The sequence below is a fragment of the Pseudopipra pipra genome, chromosome 5 (assembly GCF_036250125.1).
Source record: "Pseudopipra pipra isolate bDixPip1 chromosome 5, bDixPip1.hap1, whole genome shotgun sequence".
Classification (NCBI taxonomy): domain Eukaryota; kingdom Metazoa; phylum Chordata; class Aves; order Passeriformes; family Pipridae; genus Pseudopipra; species Pseudopipra pipra.
The window spans coordinates 61,131,536-61,156,832 of record NC_087553.1 but is presented as its reverse complement, the minus strand read 5'-3'; the positions used below and the strand labels follow the sequence as shown (position 1 = coordinate 61,156,832).

Below are 25,297 nucleotides of genomic sequence, written 5' to 3'. Positions count from 1 at the left end.
CAAATAGCGAGTGGGAGTATTTTAATTTGTTTCTTCAAATGACAAAAATTCAGTTTTGTGTTGTGCTCTGTTTTTGTGGTTGGTGAAGCAGCTTTACAGCACTGCAGTGTCTGTGCTTGTGCTGTGTTGTAAGTCTTCTCAAAGAATAAAATTTCAGAATTTTACCTCAGTGGCATCCACTTGATCACTTGTTTTCTTACAACACTGCAGTGGTTGAATGCCTGGCAGACAGAGCTGATGATATAATTTTGATTAAATATATCTTTGATTATATGTGGGTTTGGTTGAGTGTTGTTTACATTTTAATTAGTGCTATTGAAGTCAAGATGCTCTACTGCAAGATACTGATTTCAATTTTTTTTCAAGAAACAGTTTTCTGAAGCCACTTCTACCCATGAGGAACAGGTCCAGGGGGAACTAAAAAAAAGTATTTTTGATCTAGATATAGCATTTCCCCCACAAATTAACTTTGAAAAAACACTTTAAAAGTTTTTGTGCCACTTCCAATGGGGAATGCTGCACAGTTGTAAACCTCAGAAGCAGTCACAGGATGGATTTAGAGCTGCTGGTCCCATCAGGTTTGCTTCCTTTGTGTGTCTGAGCATGCTTGGAGGAAGGCTGGGGAGGTTAGACTCCACGCTGGCTTTCATCTTCCTGTTTCCGTTTTTCTTCCAGCGATTTCTGTTTCCCCCCATGGATACATTTAACTGCCTTGTGTTTACAGATTTCCTCATCTGTACAGCTTGTGGAAAGCCACATGGCAACTCTCACAGCCAACAGTGAATTTTAGAAGGAAGTTTTCTTTCAATTTTCTACTTGTGAATTCAGATTTTTAAAGCCATGAATGAAATAATTTTGGTTTATATGCAATTGAGAATTTCTGTCTAAGCGTTTCAGTTTGCCTCTTCTGGGTGCAGTGCAGCAAGGATGCATTGAAACCTGCAGAAAATCCTTTGTTACCTGGAGATCCGTGTGTGAACAGCTTGGTGTGTGCTCCGAGTAAAGCAGAGATGTTCTATTGCATTATGGCAAAGTCAGCCTAAATATAGGCATCTGACTACAGCCTAGTAACTTACAAAGAAGCCTGACACCTCACAGATGATTTTTCAAAGTGCTAAAATTCAGAAAATGCTAACCTGCAAATTACATGCATTCCTGCATTCAGGTGGCTTTGTTAGATTATATCAAAATTATAATTTGATTCCATCATTTTCACAACAGAAGCTATTATGTGTGGAATGCATGTTGCACATTGCCCTGGAGCACAGCTGGTTTGAGTTAGAGGAGTTATCTCTGAAATCTCATCAGTGCCAGCAATTCCCACCCAAGCCCCCGACTGCATACCAATGCTACTTTAGCTCTTGTAAACACAGGATGATAACTATGCGGTGTTTATCTCCGTGGGATCGATAAGGATTGTTTTACGGGTGCTGCTGGCATGAGGATGGGTAAATGCTAAGAGCCCTGTATTCCTGCAGAGCATTCCTTGTTTTATAGATGTGGTTTGGGCTGCATCTGAGCTCTGAAGCAGCACTGGACTGAATGAAGTCCATGATGAATGCTCCCTGTGGGACAATCCAGCCAGGAATGACACGACTGTTTTTAACTGAGGAAAAGCCCTCATTAGGTCTGTTCTGTGTCCTGCAAGAATATGTATACCAAGGGTAGGATTTTGAAACAGAGGCATAGCTCACTTCAGTCTTTTTAAAACTCTATCACTTCTATAGCATCTGCTTAGCCCCAGTTTCCTTCTGTATTTAAATAATAAAAGGAATTACAAACTAAAATTTAGGCCAATTCCTACCTTCTTTATCGCTACAAAAAACTGCTGAGTAAACCCTGACTTTTGTGAAGTGCTGCATGTGGGAGAAGAGCTGGAGAAACTTTTTCAACATTTCTGGCCCTTTAGAGTCACTGCTTAAACCAAAAAGCTGGAGTTATTCTCCAGTTGCTGGTTGCATTAATGAAAAATGTGGGAAACCCCTTATAAGCATAAGAAAAATAGGCATTGCAGGAGGTCCATTGACAAAGGAAGGTTCTTCCAGTTGCTTTCAGTGTTGAGCATCTGTGCACTGCCATCCAGTGGGCACTGGGAAATTGGCTCTCTGTTGCCCACTGCTAATGGGCTTGTGCTGCATGGAGGTACTTGCCCATTGTATGTTCATAGATTAACAGAATATGCTGAGTTAGAAAGGACCCATCAGGATCATCGAGTCCAGCTCCTGGCCCTGCACAGGACACCCCAAGAATCACACCATGTGCCTAGCAATCCTCCTTTTGGATTTCCAAACTCTAAATCAAGAAGCCCTATGCTGTGCACAGGAGTGTATTACAGAGCTCCCTTAAAGACTACAGCCTGATTACTAAATCAGCTGGTTTATTAAAATGTATTTCCTACTTCCATATAAACTCAACTGGGGGGGGAGGGAAGAGAAAATTACATTATTCAGTGTGACAAAATTCTATATGCTCCTTCAGATGTAATTCCAGAGGACAGTCCCTTGTACCAGGAATCTCAGGAGGTGGTAATCATAGAGACTTCAGCTGCATTTTACCTGATGGTCTGTTCAGACCCTAACTTTTGCATGTAGCATACTTGCTTTCTTGCTCCATGATTTCATTTTTAATGGCTATCACTTTTTCCTCTAGTTGTCTCAGTTGCTCTGCCTTGTCTTGTTTGGTTTGATTCAGTTCCTGAAGCTTCTTCTCCAAATCTGGAAGAGCAGAGACAGGCAATGGTGCTCACATTTCTTGTGTAAGTAAAATCCAGGGATTAACAGCATTTCTTTTCCCAGAAGTTTTAGAGACAATAAGCCCATTTCAAATGGGGAATGTTATATATGCAACTGGAGGGGAAAGTCTGGCTTCTGGATAGTAAGAGAAGCATGACAGCTTTAAAGAAATCAATTTCTCAGCATGTGCTTTTGTCCATCAGCTAGGATGGGGCAGGACACAGACCTCTTAAAGGACTTGGTTTAAGTGGAAACACTCAGAGGAACAGTGTGTCCACTAATGTGTGAAGCCTAGACAGTTCAGGGATAATGGGCTTAGGTCTCCCTTACGGGAATGTTTTCTGCTGATCCCCTTGAAGCTACACGAGTGTAAGCACACTGGTAATGAGTATTCTCTACCTGCTTCCAGCACCCTTGTCATAGGGACATTTGAAGTGACTGAGAGAAGCACTTAATACTTCTCCTCGAGGTATATGCTCAAAATATTTATTTGGATCCTGTCCTGGAGAATTTGCTGCTGGGATGGAGTTTCAGCTTCAGTTTTGCTGATGTTACATGGTATTTTCAGATGTTGAGCCTGGCAGGATCCTAGACCTAAGGATTTCCCAGCAGGAATGCCCAGACCTTTGCTACAGGCAGAATTAGGTTTCCTGTGTGCTGTGACATGAGATGGGCTATTTGTTTTTGGTGACCCTCTAAACCCACCCAAGGTGAGATGTGTGGTGGTGTGGGAGGACTGGTGCCAGTACAGCCAGAGCAGCCACAGTCTCCACTGCCCATGACCCCTCTGCTTCCCAGTCATGGCCCCACAGATTCAGGGCACGTCAGCTTCAGTCTCCACAAGCCAGTAATTGTGCCTGGTTTGTTCTGCCATTGCTCGGAGATAACGTCTGAAGGGGAACAAGTATGGACTGATGAAAAACAGCTACCCTGCAGCTCTGTAATACAAGCCATCACTTGGGTAATATAAGGAAAGACAGAGCACAGGTCCAAATGCCCAAAGCAAGTGCATAAATTAGGGCCTCCAACTAAGTCTACAGCCAAGTTTTATGCAGGTTTTGCACTTGTCCTGTTTTTAAACTGACTGAATAAAATCTCTGCAAGTGCCTGTGTGGACAGTTCTTAAACTCTGCTTATAACAACCAATTTACGTCAGAAAAAGCCAAATCAACTCAACTACTTTTAAACTGAGTAGCTTCAGGGAGGTATTTTCACCAGTTAAGTTGTTTTAAACGCAATTTCAGGTGAATCTAGCCTGTTAGTGTCTGTGGGCAAGGACTTCAGTCTTGAATTCATAACTGTCACAATGTTTACGACTTGCTATAGAAGTGAGAACACCACCTGTTATTCTTTTAATCTTTTTTTCAGTCTCTTCAGCCAGCTTTTCTGCTTCTTCTTTCAGCTGCTTCACTTTTTCCAGTGTTACTTTTGGAGGTCCTTGGGCATTTAGCTTTTCTTGAAGAATGGTGTACTTTCTTTTAATGTCAGCAAATTCCTGTAACAAAACACCATTGCTTAGTTTAAGAGCATTTCAAAATTAATCTATTGTACAGAAGGAGATTTTTATACTTTTTTTAACATCCTCTTTGAGTCAAACTTTAGATTTCTCATTCTTTTAAATATTAAAACAATAAATCCTTAATGCATATACATCAAAAAATTCTTTGCAAAACCTGATAAAAATCAATTAAAACAAACTGCCAGTGGAGTAATCTCAAGGAAAGGGAGAGGCAAGAATATTAAGAAAATATTAAGATATTTAAAGGTTATGCTGTTTTTACTTCTGTTGATAGGGCTTTTCTGTAAATTTCATTTTGACATAAGGCTTAATTCAAATTTAATTATCTGTAGCAACATCGGGATTTTTACATCTTTGGCTGGCTAATCCATTCCCTGCTGATCTTGGTTGCTGTTGAGGCTGCAGTTTAGATTTCACCTTGGTTTCTTATAACTTGGAAGAAGTCATGCTCCAAGCTTGTGCTGTGGGTGCTTGGTTCTTCTTGCAATTTTAGAAAATTTCTAGCTGCATTCTCAAAAAGTGAGCTACTGAAAAACACCAGGCCAACCAAAAATTCCAAGTAACTCCCACAGCAATTTTCTCTGAAGGAGAACAGCGAGGGATGAATGGCCAGGCTGCTTCCATCATTCATGTATTTTAATATCTGGTTTTATGATTTGTTCTGTTGTTTTTATTGGTGCCCATGGTGACTATGAGTCTTATACACAGTGCAACAAAAAATGTCATGGAGTAGCCAGAGAAATGTATGTTTTCTTTCATTCAAGCAACTACAAGTGTATGTCAGAAGCCTTAAAATAAAACAGAAATTATTCTTAACCTGTGACATTTTACACTGCATGGCATAAGGAAAATGTTAATAGTTTTGAGGGCAGCAGGGTAACACTTCTGAAGCAAAACTACTATGAAAGATGAAGGGAATTTTTTTTCCCTTAACATGTGCCAGAAAGGCTTACATTATCAATATTCTGGGCTCGCTTGTGTGCTGCTTCTGCCTCTGCTCTTGCCTTTGTAGCTTGATTCTTGTTCCTCAGCGTTTTTGCCTGCCAGGTGGCAATTTCATCTTCCATCTCAGTCTGTTTGGCTGACAAGTCATTTAGTTCATTGTTTGTGTTGTTCACTTGGATCTCAGCCTAAAACAGAGCAATTGAAATTTCTGGTTTCTTATGCAACGTCCATCCAGATTGCAAAGCGTGGTAATGAGGGAGATAGTCAATGGATTAAGAAGAAGAGACCCTTAACCAGTATGGAATTGGTGTCATATCTGTACCACAATCTGGTTTTATTTATTTAAGTTTACATTAAGGAAACTTCAGGATGAAGTTTCTCTTCTAAAATATGTGTAGCAAATGAAATATTTACAGCAAGATACCTGTGAGATTTGTGTTCTGATGCCTTGTATCTCTTCATTTAACTTTATGTTGGTGTTTTTGGTGTGTCCTTGGGACTTCACAAGATTTTTCAGTTTATTATTAATTTCATCCACAGGCAGAACACCTTTAGCTGCTTTGCTAAAATGGAAAAATAGAATCTTGTGTAGTATCGTGGTGTGGAGAACAAAGCAAGAACATGTTTCAAATGCACCCATGCTGACATGCAAAAATGTTTCCTCAAATTCAAAAGCAAACATAAAATTGGGGTTTGGAGGTTCATATAGCAAAACCTCTGTAAGGGACTTTGTGTGGGAGCTCCTGAGCTGCTGTATTCAAGGCGAGGCTGGATGCTGTGGGCTGCGTGGAGGTGCACTGCGAGTAGGGAAGACTCATGGGTGAACATGTTTTTTCTCTTGTTTGTTCTTTCTCATCCTTATTTAAACCACTCAGTGAACCAGATCTAATGCTCCACCAGGTCCAAGGTGGAAGTAAGTAGCTGCTTTGGCCTCTCTGACTCAGCAGGCACAGGAGCCAAGAGCTGGCAGGAGCTGCTTCCTTGCAGCACGTCAGCTCCTGCAGCCGAGCAGTGATGGCTCCTTCCTGCAGGAGAGGCCCCGTGGAAATAGCAAGGTGAAATCTGCTGTCATCTGAACTTTCCCTCCAGTGTCACTAGGATACTGCCAGGGGTGTAGAACAGTCCTACCGTGCTCAGTGCCAGCCCAGCTGGAGCTGGCACTTCAATATGAGAATACCCTTCTTACTTGGCTTCTTGTGCCTCTACCAGCAGTGTCTGAGCATCCTCCGTTTTTATGTTTCCCTTATTGTTCAGGTGGTACTCTTCACAGTGGTTCATAATGCTCTTGATTTTGCCAAGCATTCTTGTGAGCTCTTGTGGAGTCAGGGAAAGATTTATTTGCAGAACGTAATTTGCCACCTTCTCAATGTCTTCTGGAGGCGCACTCTCATCTGCAACAGAAATGGAGCTGAGAGCATCCTGAAGTGTCTCTTTCCTCCCAGTGCAATGTAAATGGTCATTATGGCTGCCTACCCTTTGAGTTATGTGGGAGAATAAAGCTGACAGGCACAGCAGGGGGGTAAGAGAATTATCTCCAACATTTTGTAATTTAATATTATGCTTCCAGGTACTGCTGTTAGTGTTGTCAGAACTGGCTAAATGAGGATTTGAACCCACTTTGAACTGAGTTATTGAAATTCTGTTGTAGAATCGAGCCCATGGAAGGTTTTAAATCAGTGCCCAGCACAGCTAGATGTGTCACAGCCCATTTCTCCCTTGGCCCACAGATCAAAGAGGTGCTGGCAAGACTGGGGTGTGAATGGAGCTTTCCAAGCTGGCCAGTGGGTGTAATCCCTTCCCTGGAGTTGCCACAATATTGAGAAAGTGGCTCCTTCCCTGGTGAATGAGAAAGGCTAAGCTGCAGAGGGAACCTGGGTCAGACTTGGATAGAATGGGAATTTACAATAAAAAAACCCTATATTTTGACAATTCCCATTGCAAATGAATGAGCTTGTCCTAGCTCTTTGCTAAGAGGCACAGGCACACACAGAGCAGTCAACACCTCCTGAATTCTCCTCATGGGTTCTGTTTTCTGCTCACTTCCATTTATAGACAAGACCTTGTGTGATAAACAGTTGAAACATAGTTAATGTTTGTGCTAATGCTCCAGAGCAACTCTGCAACAATTAAATAGAAGATATTTAGTGTGCAAACAGTAGTTCATTCCTGAGAGGTATTTTCCATAGAAATATATTCTTGCAAAATCACCATTCACATCAATGTAGAGTACAGCAGATTTAATGTAACTTTATGCATCTCAGCTGTTACTGTTCTTAAACTTCAATTAATAAAACAAAGATTTGAAAAAATCTTTTTGTAATTGTTAGTAAATGCTGTATGTCTACCAAGAAACATAAAAGAGCTAAAGGTGGAATTTTCAATTGCTATCATATAAGACTCTGAGAATATTAAGAAATTAAATGGACTTAAATCTTCCAATTCAATAAAATAATTTAAATGTTCCTGAACAAAAGGAGTTCTCTGTCATCTGCCCTCGCACACACTTGGGTGTAGAAGTATGAATGCCAAAGGGCTGCCAACATGCAATCCATAGACATTTATGAGGTCAGAGATTCAAGAGATTAAAAAAATCCTGCCACATTTGAACCTCTTTGATGTGCATCTGGTAAAAAAACTTAGGGTCCATTTCTTACAGCATTTTTGGCAATCGTGTGGGTGGAATATTTTTAGGGTATATATGGTTATTTTGTTATTTTTGTTATGAGAGCTGTGAAGTTCTACCAGAATCCTTTGATTCCTCGAGTTACAGCTTTACGGAGACGACGGAGCGGTATGTGTCCTAATTCCCACGCTCCCTATGGAGAGCCTCTATTTATGGGCCTGGAGGAAGGGGGTGGAATAACAATTTCAGAATTCGTTGGACATGCCTGGCCATTATAAATTGTATGAAATTATCTTAGTAGTCCTTTACTCAGATAAACCAGGAACAGAGGGAATTCAAATTGAGCAATAATAATAATAAAAGATAATCAGAACGTAAGAGATCTGTTGTAAAATGAATATGAAGTACTGTCACCTGGGAGAAGGAAGCACTAGAAAAAAGGGATTGAAAAAGGTCACACAGATCAGGAGGTGGACAAGAAATTTCATGTGTATACAGCTACATAATTTTCTGGCTATCTATTATGCTATACTATATTGCAATATATATATATATATAAAATGTGTCAAAAAGAACATTGCATATTTACCTAATAAGAAGTATTTCACTTTTTGGATGAACTCCTTAGTGATCTCTCCATCAACCTCAATTTGATTCCTGGCTGTCTCCAGTTGCCCAGTTAATTGTGAGCCTTTCAGTTTGCTGTCTTCTGCCATTTTTCTAATGCTTTCAATCTAGAAATATTATTAAAAATAGCAGTGCCATTTTCTGGAGGTTATCTGTCATTGCTTGGCAAGTTGAGTTCTGACACAAAAGTAATTTTGATCCAAGCCTCAGCTGTAATCACTTGATGTGGCTTTGAAAAGCAGTAGGAGCCCCCATTGGGGAACTCCAGAAGCTGCTACATCTTGCCCTTCATCTGGCCTCAAAAAAAGCCTAAATCAAGCACTTTTTTCTCTCTGCAGCCACTGCTAAACCACAGCCCCCTTCTGTTTCCAAAAGAAAGTGCTGAGTTGTTACAGTACTGCAGCATGTCAGTGATCAGAATCAGATCTGAGGAGATGTGATCAGATTCAGATCTGATTGTAGAAAACTTAACATCATTTGTCATTTCATATTGGACTTGCTGTTGAAAAAAACACTTAAAGAGGATACAAACAAGGAAGGTACAGTTCAAGTTCAAGTCTTTAAAAGTTACATTTTGCCATTAAATTAGTATTCTTGATAATTTAAGTGAGAGCTTTAGATTAATCATCAAATTCCAACAATATTTTGCTTTGCTAGGGGCTTTGCCTTAAGGAAAGGCACGGGTACTGCCTCTCTGTGGTCTGCAGAGGAAAGAGATTTGGTCATTCTCCATGGAACAAGAAAAATGGTGATGTTTTTACTTCTGAATATTCTCAAAATAGTTCACTCATATTTTCACGGAGCTTCCTGAGGCTTGTGAGCACCAGAAGCAACGTCCCAGCAGTATGGCACTCCCCACGTCAGCAGATGCCTTTTGCTGCTGCCCCTCCATGTCCTGGGGCCCCAGGCCTGTGTCCTGATTGCTCATTTCTGAACTCACTGGCTGTGATGCCCTGTCGTGTGCATTTTAAAAAGAGGAAATGGATGCCCAGGCACCCTGCAGGGACAGGACAAAGCCACAGCAGAATGTCATTTCTGTTGGAAAATGTGTTTGGCCTATAACTGTAACAGGCATCATGTCTGACTGTTAGTAAGAATGAACTCTTTACTGGTGTTTGGGGATTTGTCTTTTTTATTTCCTTGGCACATGTTGCATTGGCCACACTTTGCTTGAATTATTTTTCACTGCTACTGTGCAATACAGTTGACTAATTGATGCCTTCCTAAGCAGCACTGGGGACAGAAAAGCTTCATCTTGAAATTATTTACAAAAGTTATTTAATGGCAAACATAAGAGTAATATGAAGTTGTATAAATAGAGCTTAATGCTATGCACAGCAGTAATCCCATTGCAGTAAGCATGTCAGGCTACTGACAAATGGTGCCATTTGAATCCTTCCCAATAAAAATATAGATAATACTAGCCTGAAGCCACCAATTTCCATAGATACAGGGCACCATGACCTGTGAGATCTTGGCAGCTGTGAGAAAGAAGAAGAAGACATAGCTAGAGCCACAGTCACTTTGGGGAGCTGGCACCTAATAATCCCAGTACTGAACCATGATAGGTCTGTGATATAGGGACAGGGTCCATCATTATGCCACTGCTCTTTGTCCAAAGAGCAGGTGAGTTTTTGTAGGTTTGTGACATCCCAAATATCATCCTCCATCCATTTCACTGAACAATGTAGGTTTGATATACAGCACCTGATTCTCAGGTTCTTGTAGCTGAATAGTCGAGTTATTTAGCAATATAGCAGTCTCCTCAGCTTTCCTGAATGCCTCAGTGGAAAGAGGAAGAGCTCCACTGCAGTTTAGGCCACCACACTGCCTGAGCCCAAGACCGTCCTGGCACAAAGCTCCCCGGCAGACTGCTGTGACACAGGGCTGGTCTCCTGGCACACCACAGATCTGCAATGAGGAAGATGCTTATGTCAGTACTCCTCTGGGGGCCTGAGATAAATTCCTGAGGGAAGGAAGATGTTTGACATCATATGAACATTAACATAGGATGGGATTTTCCCTAAGACACAGTGGTCTGGTCTCTCTAAAGATGGGTGTCACTGTCAGTCACAGGTCCCTTTCCCCTGATTTGAAGGACACAATGGCAGCCCAAGGCCCTGAGCATCCTTGCAGGACTCATTTGTTAGGCTCCACATGTTGCACTGACCCTTGCTTCACCCTTCTTTGGCAAAATGAGTGAAACCATCCTCTGGCCATATCCAGCCCATGGGTCAATGGCTTCTTCTAAAGGATCCAGATCACCTCTCACACAACATGCTACCGTGTTTAGCTCTCCATATAGTTTGACACAGATGTTAAGATTAAAGGCTTAGCTGGATGATCTCTTCCAGATCTGTCAGGACCGGCTGAAGGTACTATCAGGTACTATCAGTTGCTGCCCTGCGGAAGAAGAGAAATCCCCTCCTTTCCCATAGATGATGCAAAGGATATGTGAGCACTCCCCATCCACTTCAGAGCAAAGTTGCTCTGCTTAGCTTAAGTTATTCACAGAGGAGGTTTGGGTTAATCTTTCTGAAATAACATTGATGTCCTCTTGAGACTAGAGAGTGCTTAAACAGTTCCTTGTGCTGGGTCTGCCCTGGGAACAATGGCTTCCAGAAGGTAGCTGAATAACTACAGCTGAGAATTGCAGCTGTTTCAGACGTGGCTGCATGGCTGTGACAGGGAAATGTCATTTTCCATATTTAAAAATGCATGTAAGCACTCTTTCTAAAATAAAACTTACTACAACATCAAAAAAGAGGTTTTTCTTTAGATCCCGTTCAAAATCCACAGTGCCTACCTTTTCGTTCAAGTTTTGGATGTCAGGGCTTTTGATCATTTTGAGCTGTTGCAGCACATTACTTGCTTTTAATACCTCATAGTCCAACATAGTGAGCATGTGGCTCCTGGTGTACTCTGAGAATCTTAGAAAAGGGGTTGTACCCCTGGTCCTCTGTTCTGCCAGCAACGACACTTCAAAGTGTTTCCTAATGTTGCTGATGGCCTCTGTAACAAGAGAAATAGGGTTTAGTACTAGCTGCATTTTGGTTGCATTTAGTTCATGTATTTACTTGAATTCTGGACTATTGGTGAGTGACAGGTGATTCAGTTTGTTGTCACTGGTGTTTCATTTGGGACAGCAGTGAGGGACAAGAACTGTCATTTCCTTAGCCAAGCTTTTTAATCCTTTACTCATCCAATGCCAAATAGGAATAGTTATCAATGCTCATAAAACCTGCTAAACTATATGAATATATGGTGGATCCTATGTCATTTGTCAGAGTCCAAGGTGTGTGAGAAGCCAATGGAATAGACAGAAGTATGGAGATCCCATTAATGACACAAACTGCTACTGCTCTGCATTCATCAGTAGCTCATGCATTGCTGCCATTGTTGATTTGATAAAAGCTCCTGTCATTTATGCTGTTTTGAAGTTTAGACAGGAGAACTGTTTCTGCCAATTGTTAAACTTATGAAGTGATCAGCTCCCTCACTGAGAGTCAGGAAAGCATTTGTCCTTTCTGTTCAGCATAGCACCCAAGAGTTAAATGGTCTGTTAAACTGAGTCCAAAATTTAGAATACAAATGTGAATATATGAGGGGTTTTTTGGCTCTGGAAAATCCAATTTCAGGACTGATATGATTAAAAAAAAAGTATTTCCATAATAAGCTCGTAGGCCAAGCAAAAAATACTTTCTAGCAAGAGTCTTGTTTGCTTAATAAAAGCTTTTCCTTAAGTAGACTCAAAAGGGTTGGAGAATATTACATTTTTTGCAGATTAATAGCCTGAGGAAAGGACTCAAGCCTTTTGCAAAACACATAATTTACATCTGCTGGTGCTGTTGAGGCTTCCCAGATCCCCAGAGAATCCAAATTTGTCCCCAAATTCCTAGGCAGAAATATGTGCAGAGCCAGAAGTGACTTGTCGGCAGTGAAAAAGCTGGTAAGCCACTCCATTACTAGTTGAAGTCAATGACAAGACACTGATCAAGTCCTGTGTGCTTTGATTCAACCTCTGAAGCCCTTGGTACTGCTTTGACTGAAGCTGAACAATGTTTAGTTATCTTGTGGAATCAGGCCTATTTGTTTATCTTGTAATTCTTGGAAACAATATACAGTTTAAAGTTAGCTCCTAATACAAAATACCTGGCAAGAGACTGCTGTAACTCCGTATCTAAGCCAGAGACTGTTTTCTGTGCCATAATTCCATTGGAGGAATATTTTACAGTGATTCAGCTCTCCATTAAGTGGCCCAAATGCATTTTCCACGTTTGATTTGTAATGGAGCTGTCAAGCTTCCAAGTTCCTTTACGTTAAACACAGTGTCTTAACCCAGGCTTTATTTACAGCCTAGGAAGCTGCTCTCACTGTATTACCATACCACAGTGGCTGCAAAGCCAGGGGCCAAGGCTGGAAAGCCATAATTTAACAAGATCTCATAAACTGCAAACATTCTTTTAAGGACACTTGTGTCTTGGTTTTTTCAGTGGTTTTTAATTCATCATTAGATATTGACATTTCCAGGTCAGCTAGCTGAATGTATGCCTGGAAGGAAAACTCTGAGTCCTGATCCTCTGCAAAGAGAGGTGGGTAGGACCCCATTCCATATGTGTGCCTAGGGCACAAGTGCCATATGTGCCCCAGATGGTATACATGGCTATACCCTGCTCTACCCCAGCAAAAAAAAGAGAGGAAAAAGCAGATAGAGCTGTATGTAAGATGTTCTGCTGGTCTCAAAAGGAAGGTGGAATGAAGGAGCCAGTCTCTCTCCCACGTATCAGAGAAACTGGTTATCTTGAGGGGAATGCTATTTTTATGCTATTAGATGGATGGTAGCAGGACCAATGAATATTTGTGGCCCTGATAGGAAATTTAGCCTAAATTCAAGATCTTCCCCTCCCCACACCCCCATGTGCTTTTTATAGGGCTGTTTATCTGTCTCCAGAGGCCAAAGATGAAGTGGGTTTGGAATGTGACCAGAGAGCACCATGGATGCTTCAGCTGCGCATCCACTGACCTCCCTGGGATTTATTGTTTCTTTGACTTTCTGTCTTTCTCAGAGTCTACACGAGGATCAGTTGGATTGGGAAGCGGAGCCTGGGAGAGCTGTGCTGGCTGCTCGCACAGGGACCTGAGCGGAAGAGCTGTCCCCGGGGGCTCTGCCAAGTACAACAGGGCACGGGAGCCCTAAATCTTAGTTAATCCCTCTTTTACCCTATTCCTTTCCCTCTGCTTTGTATTCTGTTGACTTTTCCCTTTTTTTTTTTTTTCCAATCTTGTCTAGACCAATCTTTTTCTTGCCTGAATGAAACACAGAGGAACTGTAAATGGGATTGCACACACTGCAGCTTGTGTCTTCAGTGGTGGGCATCCTGTCTTCTGGGGGTTCATATTGTGGCAGCCATCTCTCTGGAGAGTATCCTGCTGACCATCTCCTGCCATTGTGGGTGATCCAGCATCTGATAGAGATCCCTGGCTGATACATCCCTGTCTTTCTCCAGAAACCAGTCTGGGACATTGTCATTACAGCTATTAGCAGCTGATGGATACTATACTTAGCTCAAGCACAGACGGTGTAATTCTTTCAAAAATGCCAGGGAACTTAGTTCTGCCTTCACATTTTTTGATGATGGAGAGCTAGTTCTGTACCACATAAAGTTATGTATTTTCCCATGGGAACACTAAGAAGTTGCACTATGCCACTCTGCTTTAATTAAACAAACCATTGCTGGACTACATTCTCTAAATATTGCTAAGAGCAAGAGGAGTCAAAAGTGGTGGAAAAATCCTTTGCTGTTCTACTGCATGATCTGTGAGTCTGTACTGTAAGAGTGGGTGACTTTTATATCCCGATGGCATTACATTTGGATTCGTGAGACTTCTGACTGATGGGACCCTGGCACATGCATCTGAAATTTGGGATGCTAGAAATCACAGCGTTTTAAGATAAAAGAGAATTTGGAAAGTCATTATAAAATGTTTTTAGTGTTTACATTTTTGTGCTAGCATAGGAAGTTAAATCTAGGGATCTTTGAAAAGTTGTATGGTTCAATGATGAGAAAAACATTCTGAAATTTTGTGGAAAATGTTCAATTCAGTGCTGGCTTACCTTTGAAGTTCAAGTACTGAAAACTTTGATGCAGATGTATTTTCTGTTGTAGAAGTTCATACACTAAGTCAGCTTCTTCTCCAATATCTTCTAAGTTCTTGTTAAGGTCAGGAAACTCATATGGCAAACTGTGAAGGAGATCCATTTGTGCAACCTTTTGTCTGAAAGGAAAATGGCAGTTATGCAGAAGTTAGACTGGATTGTTCTTAAACTAGAACTGAGTTACACAATATTTTAGAGGGCAAGAGATCATTTCTAAATGAGCAGAAACATTTACTTTAATGGCTTATTTAGAAAATTTTTAGGATGAACTGGAAAATTCCAGCATTTAAGTATCTGTCTGGGGGGGATAGAAATATATTAAGGATTATTTTTTCACAGATCTATTGAAAACAGTGACTTTGTAGTCCAGCATCTGTGTGCTGATCAGAAGTGGGACTTAATGTATAGAGATGGCTGGTGGAGTCTGGGAAAAACTGTTTCTCAGCCAAAGAATTTTTTCAGGAGCAGCTTAGCCCTTACTGAAGGTAGCCCTGAAACTCCCTGATGCCGGAGAAGGCCTCCAGTGAAAGGACAGGATGTCTCAAAATTTGCTCAATTTCAGAAATGGCATCTTCAAAGGCCTTGAAGCGCATGTCGCAGCCGTGCATTCGTCCTCCTTTATCTTCCAGCTTTGCAGCAAACCTCATCAACCCCTGAACAGTCTGAGCAAGGGCAGCAATTTCAGCGTCCCACTGATCAAAACAAAGGTGACACTGACGGCAAGAGGGAAAGTCTTTCTCAAAGCCCCGGCCGCACTGGTCGCAGAAGCGGCCGGTGACCCCAGCCCGGCAGTTACACGCGCCGGTGGCCTTGTCACACGGGGGCTGGCGGGTTCCCTCGGGGTTACACTCACACGCTGCAAGAAAGGGACAGCACGTTACACCCAGTTGTTCCTTTTCTGTGAGATTAATGCATGCAAAAGGTATAATTGTGCATTTCAAGATAATAAAAGCAAACCAGTGTTTGAGTTAGAGCAAAGTGGACTGCACAGCTAATGGCTCTTCAGCTCTAACTTCCATCGTAACCGTAGAAGTAACAATAGAGGTAAATAATATAAACACTTTTGTCCATCTCATACATGCAAACATATGAAAGGTTATTTTTCTAGGTGTTTGTCCCATCTCACCTGTGAAGATAAAAGGTAAGCATTTATTTTGAGGCAGTTTCTAATCCAGTTGTCCCCAGTTAATAATACTTACAAATGCAATGCAACTGGGGATTGCCAAAGTAGTTTTCCTCACATTCATCACAACGTCTTCCACTGTAGCCTGGCTTACATGGACACTGGCCTGTAAACTGTAAAGACAGTTAGGATTTAATAACTTCTGGCAGAGCCATGTGGCTGGATATACATTATTTACTGTGCTTCTTTTTCTCCTTGTGACTTATAGTCGTATGACGACTGCAGCAACACTGCTTGCCCACAGTCTTTGAACACCATGGTTTATATAGCATTGGCCCACCTTTCCCATCTTCTTGCTTAAGGTTGTGAAAACAAAATGCACTTTGAGAGGTGGCTTTACTTTACTAATCTGAAAGATTTTGTATCTTCCAGTCTATAGATGCTCTTTGAGAACTCAGCCTCTATTATCTGAGATGATTCTTTTGCTTTGCAAAACAGACTAATTTTTTATTTTTGCTAGATCAAAGTACTCATCTTAACATTTCAACTTTAAACTACATGAAAACCTCAAGGGTATATTATGCACATTGCCCTAGAAAAATTATTTTGTAATTCAGCTATTAAATTAAACTGCTGGGAATTACTGCTCCAAAAACTGCTATAGCTCAGAAAAGCAGTAACAGCTCTTTGAGATCAAGAGCTAAATTTGCTAAAAAAAAAAAATAGCAAATCCACTAAATAAACTGGAACAAACAGAGAGTATATTGAAAGGAAAATGTGCACATACACCAGCAAGACCTTAGGATAAGCTCCTGGTGCTCTGAAGTCAATAGCAAAATTGCCGTTGACTCCATGGGACCACAATTTCACCTCTCTATTCTGAAATGCTGTTTTGTTTTTCCTACATTCTAGCTCTAAAAAATGCACGGGAATTAAATATGAGAAAAGGTGCTCTACCAGTCTGATAGATGAGGCATGATTAATGTAATGGCCCCAGCTGCTACTTTATGAAAATAAACACTTAAAAATACTCATAAGACTCTTGAGTCCAAGCCTGGATTTCCTTCTTCCATATATGTATATTTATGAGGCAGTTTTTTCCTATGTGATACCTTTTTACAAAGGTATCACAAAGAAACAACAAGCAAAGAGAAATTTCTTACCAGCAAAGCCACAATATCGGAACAGGGCATTTGATAAAATGACTTACAGTGGGATTGTGCCAACCACAAACTTCTAAAGAATTTTTGTTTTCAGGGAGTATGACAAAAAACTACTCTTGTTTACAAGAGGGACCTCACTGTGCCATGTCAAAACACCACCACCCTCGTTCCTGGAAAGCAGAGTAATTTTCTTGCCTGGTTGCACTGGTTGCTTTGTGAGTTTTTTGGATCACAGCCACAGGTCTGACATCCTTTTCCGCTAGCCAGGTCCCAGTAGCCAGAGACACATTGGTCACATGTGGCACCCACCACATTGGGCAGGCAAGGGCAAGCTCCCGTGGCTGGGTCACAGAGGCAGGCTGCGTCCCCCTCCGGGCACATGGCAGGGACAACACCTGCCTGATTGCACGTGCACCCTGGAAAAAGAAGGACAATTACTACAGCAGATGGTAATAGGGACAGCTGATGGACAGTCAGAGCTGTACATAAAGCCCATGCTGTAGGTTTACTTCTAGTGACCTTGAACACATTTTCAATCTCATACCTATCTTTCTGTAACGTTATATATTGCTTTGAGAAAACTTACTGCGAATGTTCAGTAGAGGCACAAAATATGAAAATGCAGTGAATTTTGAATCTTATTAGAATGAAATGTTAAATACGCTGAGTGAGGGGAATCTGATTTACAGTAGGCACTATCCAGTGTGGGAATCCCTAGTAAGCCAAGCAAGATAAGAAGCCTTCCTTGTGAGGAGCCAAAAGTGCTCGCTTAACCATTTCTAACAGACATTGTCCAAGAATGAACAAGGGATGGGTTTGGACTGTATTTTAGAGATTCCCAGAGAAAGAGTTTCCTGAAAATGCCTATAATTGTCTGGTGCATAAAAATTAGACCCTTAATCAGGCACTTTTGTGAAAATAGTTTTTGAGAAACATTGAGAAGAAGCTTATGCCTTGCTTTTCCTTACACTTGTGCCTTTCTGTTAAAACTGCTGAGTTACTGACAGTGTTCTCATGGAGTCTTATAAATTGCCTGAACAGTCTCATTCTAGCCACTTAATGAAAACAACTGCTAAGGCAGGGAGCTCAGTAAGGGATCATCTGGTTAGCTGAGCATTGCTTAGTTGGCATCAGCCAGCAACATGGATAAACAATTATCTTTTATTCCTTTACTTTTGATTCCTTCCTGAATGAGCTGAATGCATATTTATTTTGCTAACAGGGAGTACTGCTTTCATTTCACAAATGAGCATTTCCTAGGAGTGATATTCAGTATGTGATTTAGTGAAACTTGGATAACATAGAATTTAATAGATGTCACATTAAGTTATTTGTATCACTCATATATTTATATGTGGTATATAGAGAAATATATTTGGTATTCTTATATTTTGCTCTATTCATCTGCTTTAGTTTTGTTGTCCTTCCAAGGGCTAGCTTCTCCCTTCTTTTAAAAAAACCTTTTCTTGGTAGGAACACACAGTTGCAGTGCTGTTACTTACTTTGACAGTTTTGATTGAGAGCTGAGCCAAAATAACCTGGTTTGCAGAACTGGCAGTTTGCTCCATGGGTATTATGTAAACACTTGATGCATTCCCCTGTGACCCTGTTACAAGACTCCGGGTCTGTCAAATCAATGTTACTATTGCAGGGACATGGTGCACAGTCAAGCCCAGGGCTGTTTGGGTTTTTATAGAACCCAGTAGCACACTCGTCACACTGATTGCCTGTCAGAGAGGAAAGTAAAAATATTGATGGGAACTCCAGTAATTTCCAGTAGTACTGTTAAAAGATTCAGACTGTCCAAATGCACATTTACAATGAAAAATGTCCACCTGTTTGAGACTGTTGCCCTTTAATCCTATGATCAGTTTAAAGTACAGCTTCCACATCGAAATCTGATGGAAACTCACTCTCCTCATCCCAGGTTGTTTCTACCAAGGAAGTCCTTTCAGAAGGACTAAATAGGTGCCCCCTCTCACAACACCTCCAAACATATTTTTCCAGCTAAGTGCATTTAATGACATTAGTCATGGCTGGCCACATTTACAGGATTTTCCTTGGTCCTTCCCTCCCACAGCAGCATTGGAGGGCGGGGTGTGCCCAGGAGTTCAAACGAGCTCTGGGATGCTCTGCCCTTGCCTGCTGGCATTGCAACTACTTCTGCAAGCCATCTCAGTGCATGTCCTGATTGGGGTGCTACCTCTCTGCATCTCAGAAACTTTTCTGGACAGGCTGGTGTTTCTGGAACCCCATCCACCAGCTCATCCTCAACCAAGGACTCTGTTCCTTCACTGTGGTCCTCAGGACCAGAGCCTTTCACAATCTGAAAAGTGAGCCTGCTGCCACAGAGGTGACCAAGAGCCTTGCTGGAAAGGAGCAGGAGGAAGAAAGTCCAGAACTGAGGATTGCGGTGGTTTGTGAGGACAGAAGTCCCCTGGCCAAGTACCAACAAGTGTCATTTTGGCCCTACAAAAATTACTAAAGCAAAACTGCTCTTGACTTGTAAAGGAAGCTTGCCTAAGTAAAGATAACAGCATTGGTTTAGTTTTTGGTAGTGTTTCCCGTTAAGGCTTGCTCCCATCATGGAAGATCTTTCTAATGCCCAGGGGGAGGGAAATATCTTCAACTTTCCCTTCAGGAATTCAAGCTATGTCAACAGAATCTTAGGAAGCGAGGCATCAGTGTGCTGCAAAAATATCTGCATTTGAGACAGCTGAGAACAGAAACTTCATTTCTAAAGTGACCATTTGAACGATTTTGCCCCCAGTCACTTTGGGGCAAAGTGTCAAAGACTGATTCCTCTATATGGAGAAAGATTTTATCTGATTAGGAAATCTTATCAGTTCTTTTTGATGCCCTGTTTTTTCTGATTTGGGCTTCCAATGCTTCTTTTTCAGAGGTAATGAGCAACTGCATTTCTCCCCCCTCTTCTCACCAGATTTATGTAATGCCCCTGGAAAGGAGGAGGTTTCCAGAGAGTGCCATCAGATTATTTAATGGCTTCACTGTATTCACTTAAGTGAATTCCTTTTTCAAACACTAATTGCACAACTCCCATTCTTCCTAGTCAGGACTTTCCCACATGATTTCAGTAAATTTGCGTGTTAACTCTTCTTAGCCTTTTTATTACCATTACCTAACTTGTCATTTCTGAACACATGATGGGCGGAGGACGGTCATTTTTCTCTCTTACATTGATTTGAATAAAATCAGAACCAGTCCGTATTTTGCTTTGTACCTGCACGTCCCTCGAGACAATTGCAGACTAGTTGTGCAGACTGGGAGTCCTGGTAACAGGAATGTGCAAAATACCTATTGCTTGTAGGTACCCCTGGGCACATGCATGGGTGGCAGGGTTCTCCTTCCAGAGGGTTTCCATAATAGCCATCCATGCACCTGTCAAAGCAGTCAACATAAGGCAGTACAAATTGTCAAGCGCTCCTTTCAGTCCATGCAGGTGAATCAATTTATATGCATACGTATTTATATGTATATATACTTATATGTATATATATTTAATTAACATTCCAGGTCATTGTAATGCTATCTCCATTAATTGGTACAGATACATCAAGCTTCAAAGGTGTTCTAAAATGGAAAATCAGAGCTGCATTCCCAAAATCTGGAGCAAAAACAAAAAGACACGTTTTCTTTTCAAGGAATATTTATGAAGACTTTCACCTACTCTGGAACAATTTCAGTCTAAATGGTTATGATATGACATATCACACATGCTCTACATAGGCAGCTAAAAGCTGCCAGATAAAAATTCCGTGTATTCATCTATCACTACATATATTCATCCATTTCCATACAGACACACACACTGAGTGGTTGGCATGACAGTAGAAAGTGCTGGCAGAGGCAAAAAAAGCAATGATTCATTAAGAGCACTCAGAGAATATTGCATATTTTAGATGCAATATGTATTGAGCCGTGCTCTGTCTGACATGTTCTGCAAACCTGGGGTAATGGCTGTTTCAAAGTGGTGGTGGCTGTGCTGTTACCCAGACCAGTTTTTGGGGTTTTTGGGGCTCCCTGGGGGCTCAGCCACCTGCCCACCTTCACTGCCTCTGCGTCCATGTCCCAACCCCCTGTGGTTTTGCAGCTGCGGCAACGCAGCGGCTTCTGAAGCATCTGCAGTCTTTGATCTGCTTTACTATGGCAAATGGGAACACAATTCGCCGTATGCATACGAGCCAGGTTAAAAGACTTGGCTGTTTGATTATCCTCACCCTGGGGTCTGAAGCTCCTGCAGAGGCACAGGGCAACAAGTATTTCAGTCTCCCATTTTAAATCTATTTGCCACCTACAAGCACAGTAGCCAAAGGCTGTATTGTCTAAAAGCACTGCAAGAAAAGCTCAGTAGGTTTCACAGGGAAATCCTCTTAGAAGTGAATGACGAGGTACAATCCATCCAAACTAAACTAAATTAATTTTTGATGTCCATGTTGAACTCTGATACTGCTGACAGCATATAGAATAAAAAAGAGGAGAACTATTCTGAATGGAGCTGGAACATGTGGGAAAAGTAATTTGCTGGTCATATGGAACTAATATGGCCAGCAAACAGGGCATATTTATTTAAGCTCCTCAGAGATAACTGCAGGTATTAAAATGAGTATTCAGGATGAGGTTAGCCTCTTGTTTGATGGTTAACCTCTTGGCTAACCTCATGCTGAATTTTAAATTTAAAAGCTGGCAATTTGAAAGATGTCAGAAGCTTTGTGCATGTCTTCAAGCACATGTTGCTATGGCACTCATCTCTCAATTGCCTTCTTGCAGGGAGCCTGCTGCAATGCTGTGTGCATGCCATGCCTGCAGTCCGCCCACAGGCACTGCATGCACAGTCCCACATGCATTTGCCAAACAAATAGGTACCTGATGTACAGCAGCTAGGCCCAGTTTAATCCTGGCTTTGGTATATGTTTCCTGTTAAGGTCATTGATGCATTTGTAGGTCCCCAGCTACAGAGGCATTTCGGAGAGCACCAATGTTTGGGTGAGCTTTGCAGTGCTGCCCATCAGGTTACCTTTCACAGTGGTTCCCAGCCGTAAACCCACGGCAGTCCAGGCACACTCCGGTCAGAGGGTCGCAAAGCTCCGCATTGCCATTACAAGGGCAAGGACGGCAGTGGGGAAATCCGAAATACCCAGGCAGACATCGGCTGCAGCGCTGGCCATCCACCTCCCGGCGGCAGGAGCACTGCCCCGTCACCTGGTCGCACAGCATGCTCAGGGAGCCTTGTGGGTGGCACTCGCATGCTGGAAAACACCAAAGGCAAAGCTGTGTCCTGAACGTATTCCCACCAACATGTCTCATCTCTGACACTGCTCAAAGGCAGTCAAGAAGCAGGGATGGAAAACTCGTTATTCATGGAAACATCTTTTATATTGCTTCACACATAATCCTGGATTCAAAGCCCTAAAAAGTTTGAGTATGCAGGAAGAACCAAGATAGTGGTCCTGGTGCTGGCTGCCAAGTACTCACCATAGCAGCCATGGAAGCCGAAGCCGTAGCTGCCCGCAGAGCAGGTGTCACAGCAGCGTCCCACGACATTGGCTTTGCACTGACACTGGCCCCCCAGTTTACTGCAGTTGGCATTCAGCGACCCCTGGGGATTGCACTTACACGCTGCCAAGGGGAAAGAGAACCAAAACAGGCTTGGGTATCAAGGAGTGTGACTGCTCTCATCAACTTGCAGGTTTCACACTTTAAAATAGGAAGGAAAGAGCTTGATTATTTTTGTCAGGGGTTCACTAACCACTGATGGCCATGGCTTGGATTGTTTGATGGTGTAGCATCAATGGTGATGGTATATTAGGCACCAGCATAAGTCTTGGTCTTGGTGTTGCAGTTGCCACATTCAAGGCACTGCCTTCAGCACACATTTGGGATAGGACAGAAAGGGCGTAGCAAAACGTAGATCCAAAACAGAGAAATCCTGAAGTCTAGAAAGGTTTGATATAAACCTACCTTTAGCTGCAACACTGGACACAACCTTCAAGCTGTACTCAGACAGTCTGCATCTGTGTAGTGTTGATTTCTTTCTGGACATCTTGGACTAACTTATTCAGTGAAGATGCTCTGATCACTCACAGAGGATGTTTGTCCAGGATGCTCTATAAAGCACCAGAAAACTAAAGTGCCATGTTTTACTAGGAAATCTCACCACTTTGGGAATTGGGCTAATGAGGATTAGCACAGCCCAAGCCTAAATGAGGAGGGTCTGTGGCTGCACAGCCATGACCTCATCACCTGATATGAGAGTGAAGCATTGACCCTTCTAAAACTGCCCAAATCAAGCAGATGCTATCACTTCGGAGGCATTGCTGAAAGGCTCTCTGAAAGTAGGTGGCCATTGAAGTTGTCCAGGAAGACCCCTCCTGTTAATGGAAGTGCAGGGAAGTTCCATTTCTCTGGACCCAACACCTGGGAGATTTCCTTAGCCGCTAAGCCCAGCTACCCTTTCTATGGGGGTCCAGGAGGCTGCCTGGGAGCTTCACACCCCACCTGCCACTGCCCTCTTGCTGGAACACCACCAAGGTTTTCTTGGTGAATATTCTTCCAGTACATCAGCTTGTGTGCCATCATACCAAGGCATCCAGCTGGCCTGCAGCATCCAGGGAGAGGGCTTAAAAACTTCCTTGACCTTTTACAGCAGTCAGAAAGGCAGGAATTTTACTGCCTTGGCCATATGGTAAAGTGGCATCTTGATTCAATGCTCTTCAGAAAACACACAAGCACTGCCATGGTCCCTGTCGCTCTGCTCCACAAAGCTCATCAGGTGTGATAAACTCCAAGAATCATGCCACCAAAAGATGTTTGCAGCCCGCTCAGGGTCCAGCGAGATGTGTATCCACACATAACACATGCTGATCTGCTTCACTCACCTACACCACCATGGGCTGAGAGCTTGTCAGTCAACATAACCTACAAACTCAAGGGAAAACCAGCAACTGTCCCAAAGAGCTGCCTGTGCAGGCTGGTCCTTACCGACGGCGCCGTTGTGAATCCGGGCTGACATGCTCACTATGAGCCGTGCACACGCTTCAGGCAGGACGTGAGGTCCAACTTCGGATGCAATTTCAATGCAGTGATACTTCTGGTACTCATCTAAATCCTTTTCACTGCATAAGTTCTCCACGGAGCTGATTCTGGGAATAAGTCCAAGCTTTGGCATTAAGAGGGAAAAGAAAATATTTTTGCTTAGATATATTGAAAACCAGAATTTCCCACATTCTCTTAATGTGCTTTGCATTGCAAGGACAGAGGCCCAGAGCACCATGTTTCCAAATCTGCTGTTGTGCCACTCTGTCATCAAAATTCATATTTATTCTGAAGGTCTAGACATTCCCTGAGTTCTTCTAATAAAAGAGACTGTATATAAAAACATAAAATTATAATAAGACCTCAGATATATGCTCAGATCTGGTTTTGCTTCTAAGATGGGCTGTGGTAGTGACTCCAAAAGCAGTATCTGGCAAAATTTTTACTTGTATTACTGTGATAGAGGAAAATAAGCTGAAGGTTCCATGTCCAATTATGGCCAGCCCTTGTCAGATCCCGTTCTACGGAAGCAATTAGAAAAATGGACCTAAAAATAATTTTCTCAAGAGAAGGACCCAAAACTAACACCCAGTTCCTGACTTGGTGGAAAGTTGGGAAATATCTGGACCTGATTCCTGCGAAGTACACAACTAATTTTACTTTTCCAATTTTTAAAAATATCCATGATCCAGACAAATTAGAGAGATTTTAAAAAACATAAGTAATGAAGAACCGCATGAATTTGTATCCCTAACCACAGCATCTTGTCAGCATATGTGGAAGGTGTTCATAGTAGATCAGCAATAGATAGGGATACATACTCTGACTATCAACATATGCAACAAGTATGACTTGATGAACTATTATGGTATTGCTCCATGAAAATTAAATCAGATACAGTTCTGTCTTTCCATACAAAAACATGCAAACACAGTGACAATGAAGGTAAGCAGAAGCTGAATTTCTATTGGAAAACACTATAAATTATTTTAAAATATTTTTAATAAGTCTGTGTAAAAAAAAATCACAGTGGTACAAACACAACCTCAAGGGACTTTTGACAGAACTACTCACTGAGTCAATCAAGATGTATGATTTTGCCCTTGTGTCAGAGGCAGAGGCCTGAGAAAAATACACATCCACAGAATATTCTCTTCCCGGCTCCAGACAGACTGGAGTTTGCAGAATTGCAATCCTGTTCAGCAGAAATGAAGCACAATTATAGCCAGCAGTCAGGACAAGGCAAGTCTATGGGATGCTGTGAGCATTCCCTTCGCTCTGTGCCTGCATCCTAATGCCTGCAGCCTGGAGCAAGCCCTGCTGCTGTGAGGAGCACAGCCAGCCCCATGCTTGCA

At 42.1% G+C, this 25,297-nt stretch overlaps 1 protein-coding gene across 1 annotated transcript in view; it reads right to left on the bottom strand.

Annotated features, from left to right (window-relative positions):
- Positions 1-1,819: 1,819 nt before the first annotated feature.
- The window catches only part of LAMB4 (laminin subunit beta 4), a 41,333-nt gene continuing 17,855 nt past the window's right edge, over positions 1,820-25,297 (bottom strand). Inside the window, exons 17-34 of the mRNA XM_064656911.1 lie at positions 25,017-25,137; positions 23,889-24,066; positions 22,383-22,526; positions 21,925-22,156; positions 20,131-20,288; positions 18,392-18,616; positions 17,085-17,305; positions 15,803-15,899; positions 15,084-15,459; positions 14,562-14,722; positions 11,253-11,458; positions 10,154-10,357; positions 8,409-8,553; positions 6,383-6,587; positions 5,621-5,759; positions 5,205-5,381; positions 4,074-4,227; positions 1,820-2,714 (exon numbers count right to left, since the gene is read on the bottom strand). Of these exons, the coding sequence (XP_064512981.1) occupies positions 2,575-2,714; positions 4,074-4,227; positions 5,205-5,381; positions 5,621-5,759; positions 6,383-6,587; positions 8,409-8,553; positions 10,154-10,357; positions 11,253-11,458; positions 14,562-14,722; positions 15,084-15,459; positions 15,803-15,899; positions 17,085-17,305; positions 18,392-18,616; positions 20,131-20,288; positions 21,925-22,156; positions 22,383-22,526; positions 23,889-24,066; positions 25,017-25,137 (3,283 nt within the window). The 3' untranslated portion in view covers positions 1,820-2,574. The remainder of the gene's footprint in view (positions 2,715-4,073; positions 4,228-5,204; positions 5,382-5,620; positions 5,760-6,382; positions 6,588-8,408; positions 8,554-10,153; positions 10,358-11,252; positions 11,459-14,561; positions 14,723-15,083; positions 15,460-15,802; positions 15,900-17,084; positions 17,306-18,391; positions 18,617-20,130; positions 20,289-21,924; positions 22,157-22,382; positions 22,527-23,888; positions 24,067-25,016; positions 25,138-25,297) is intronic.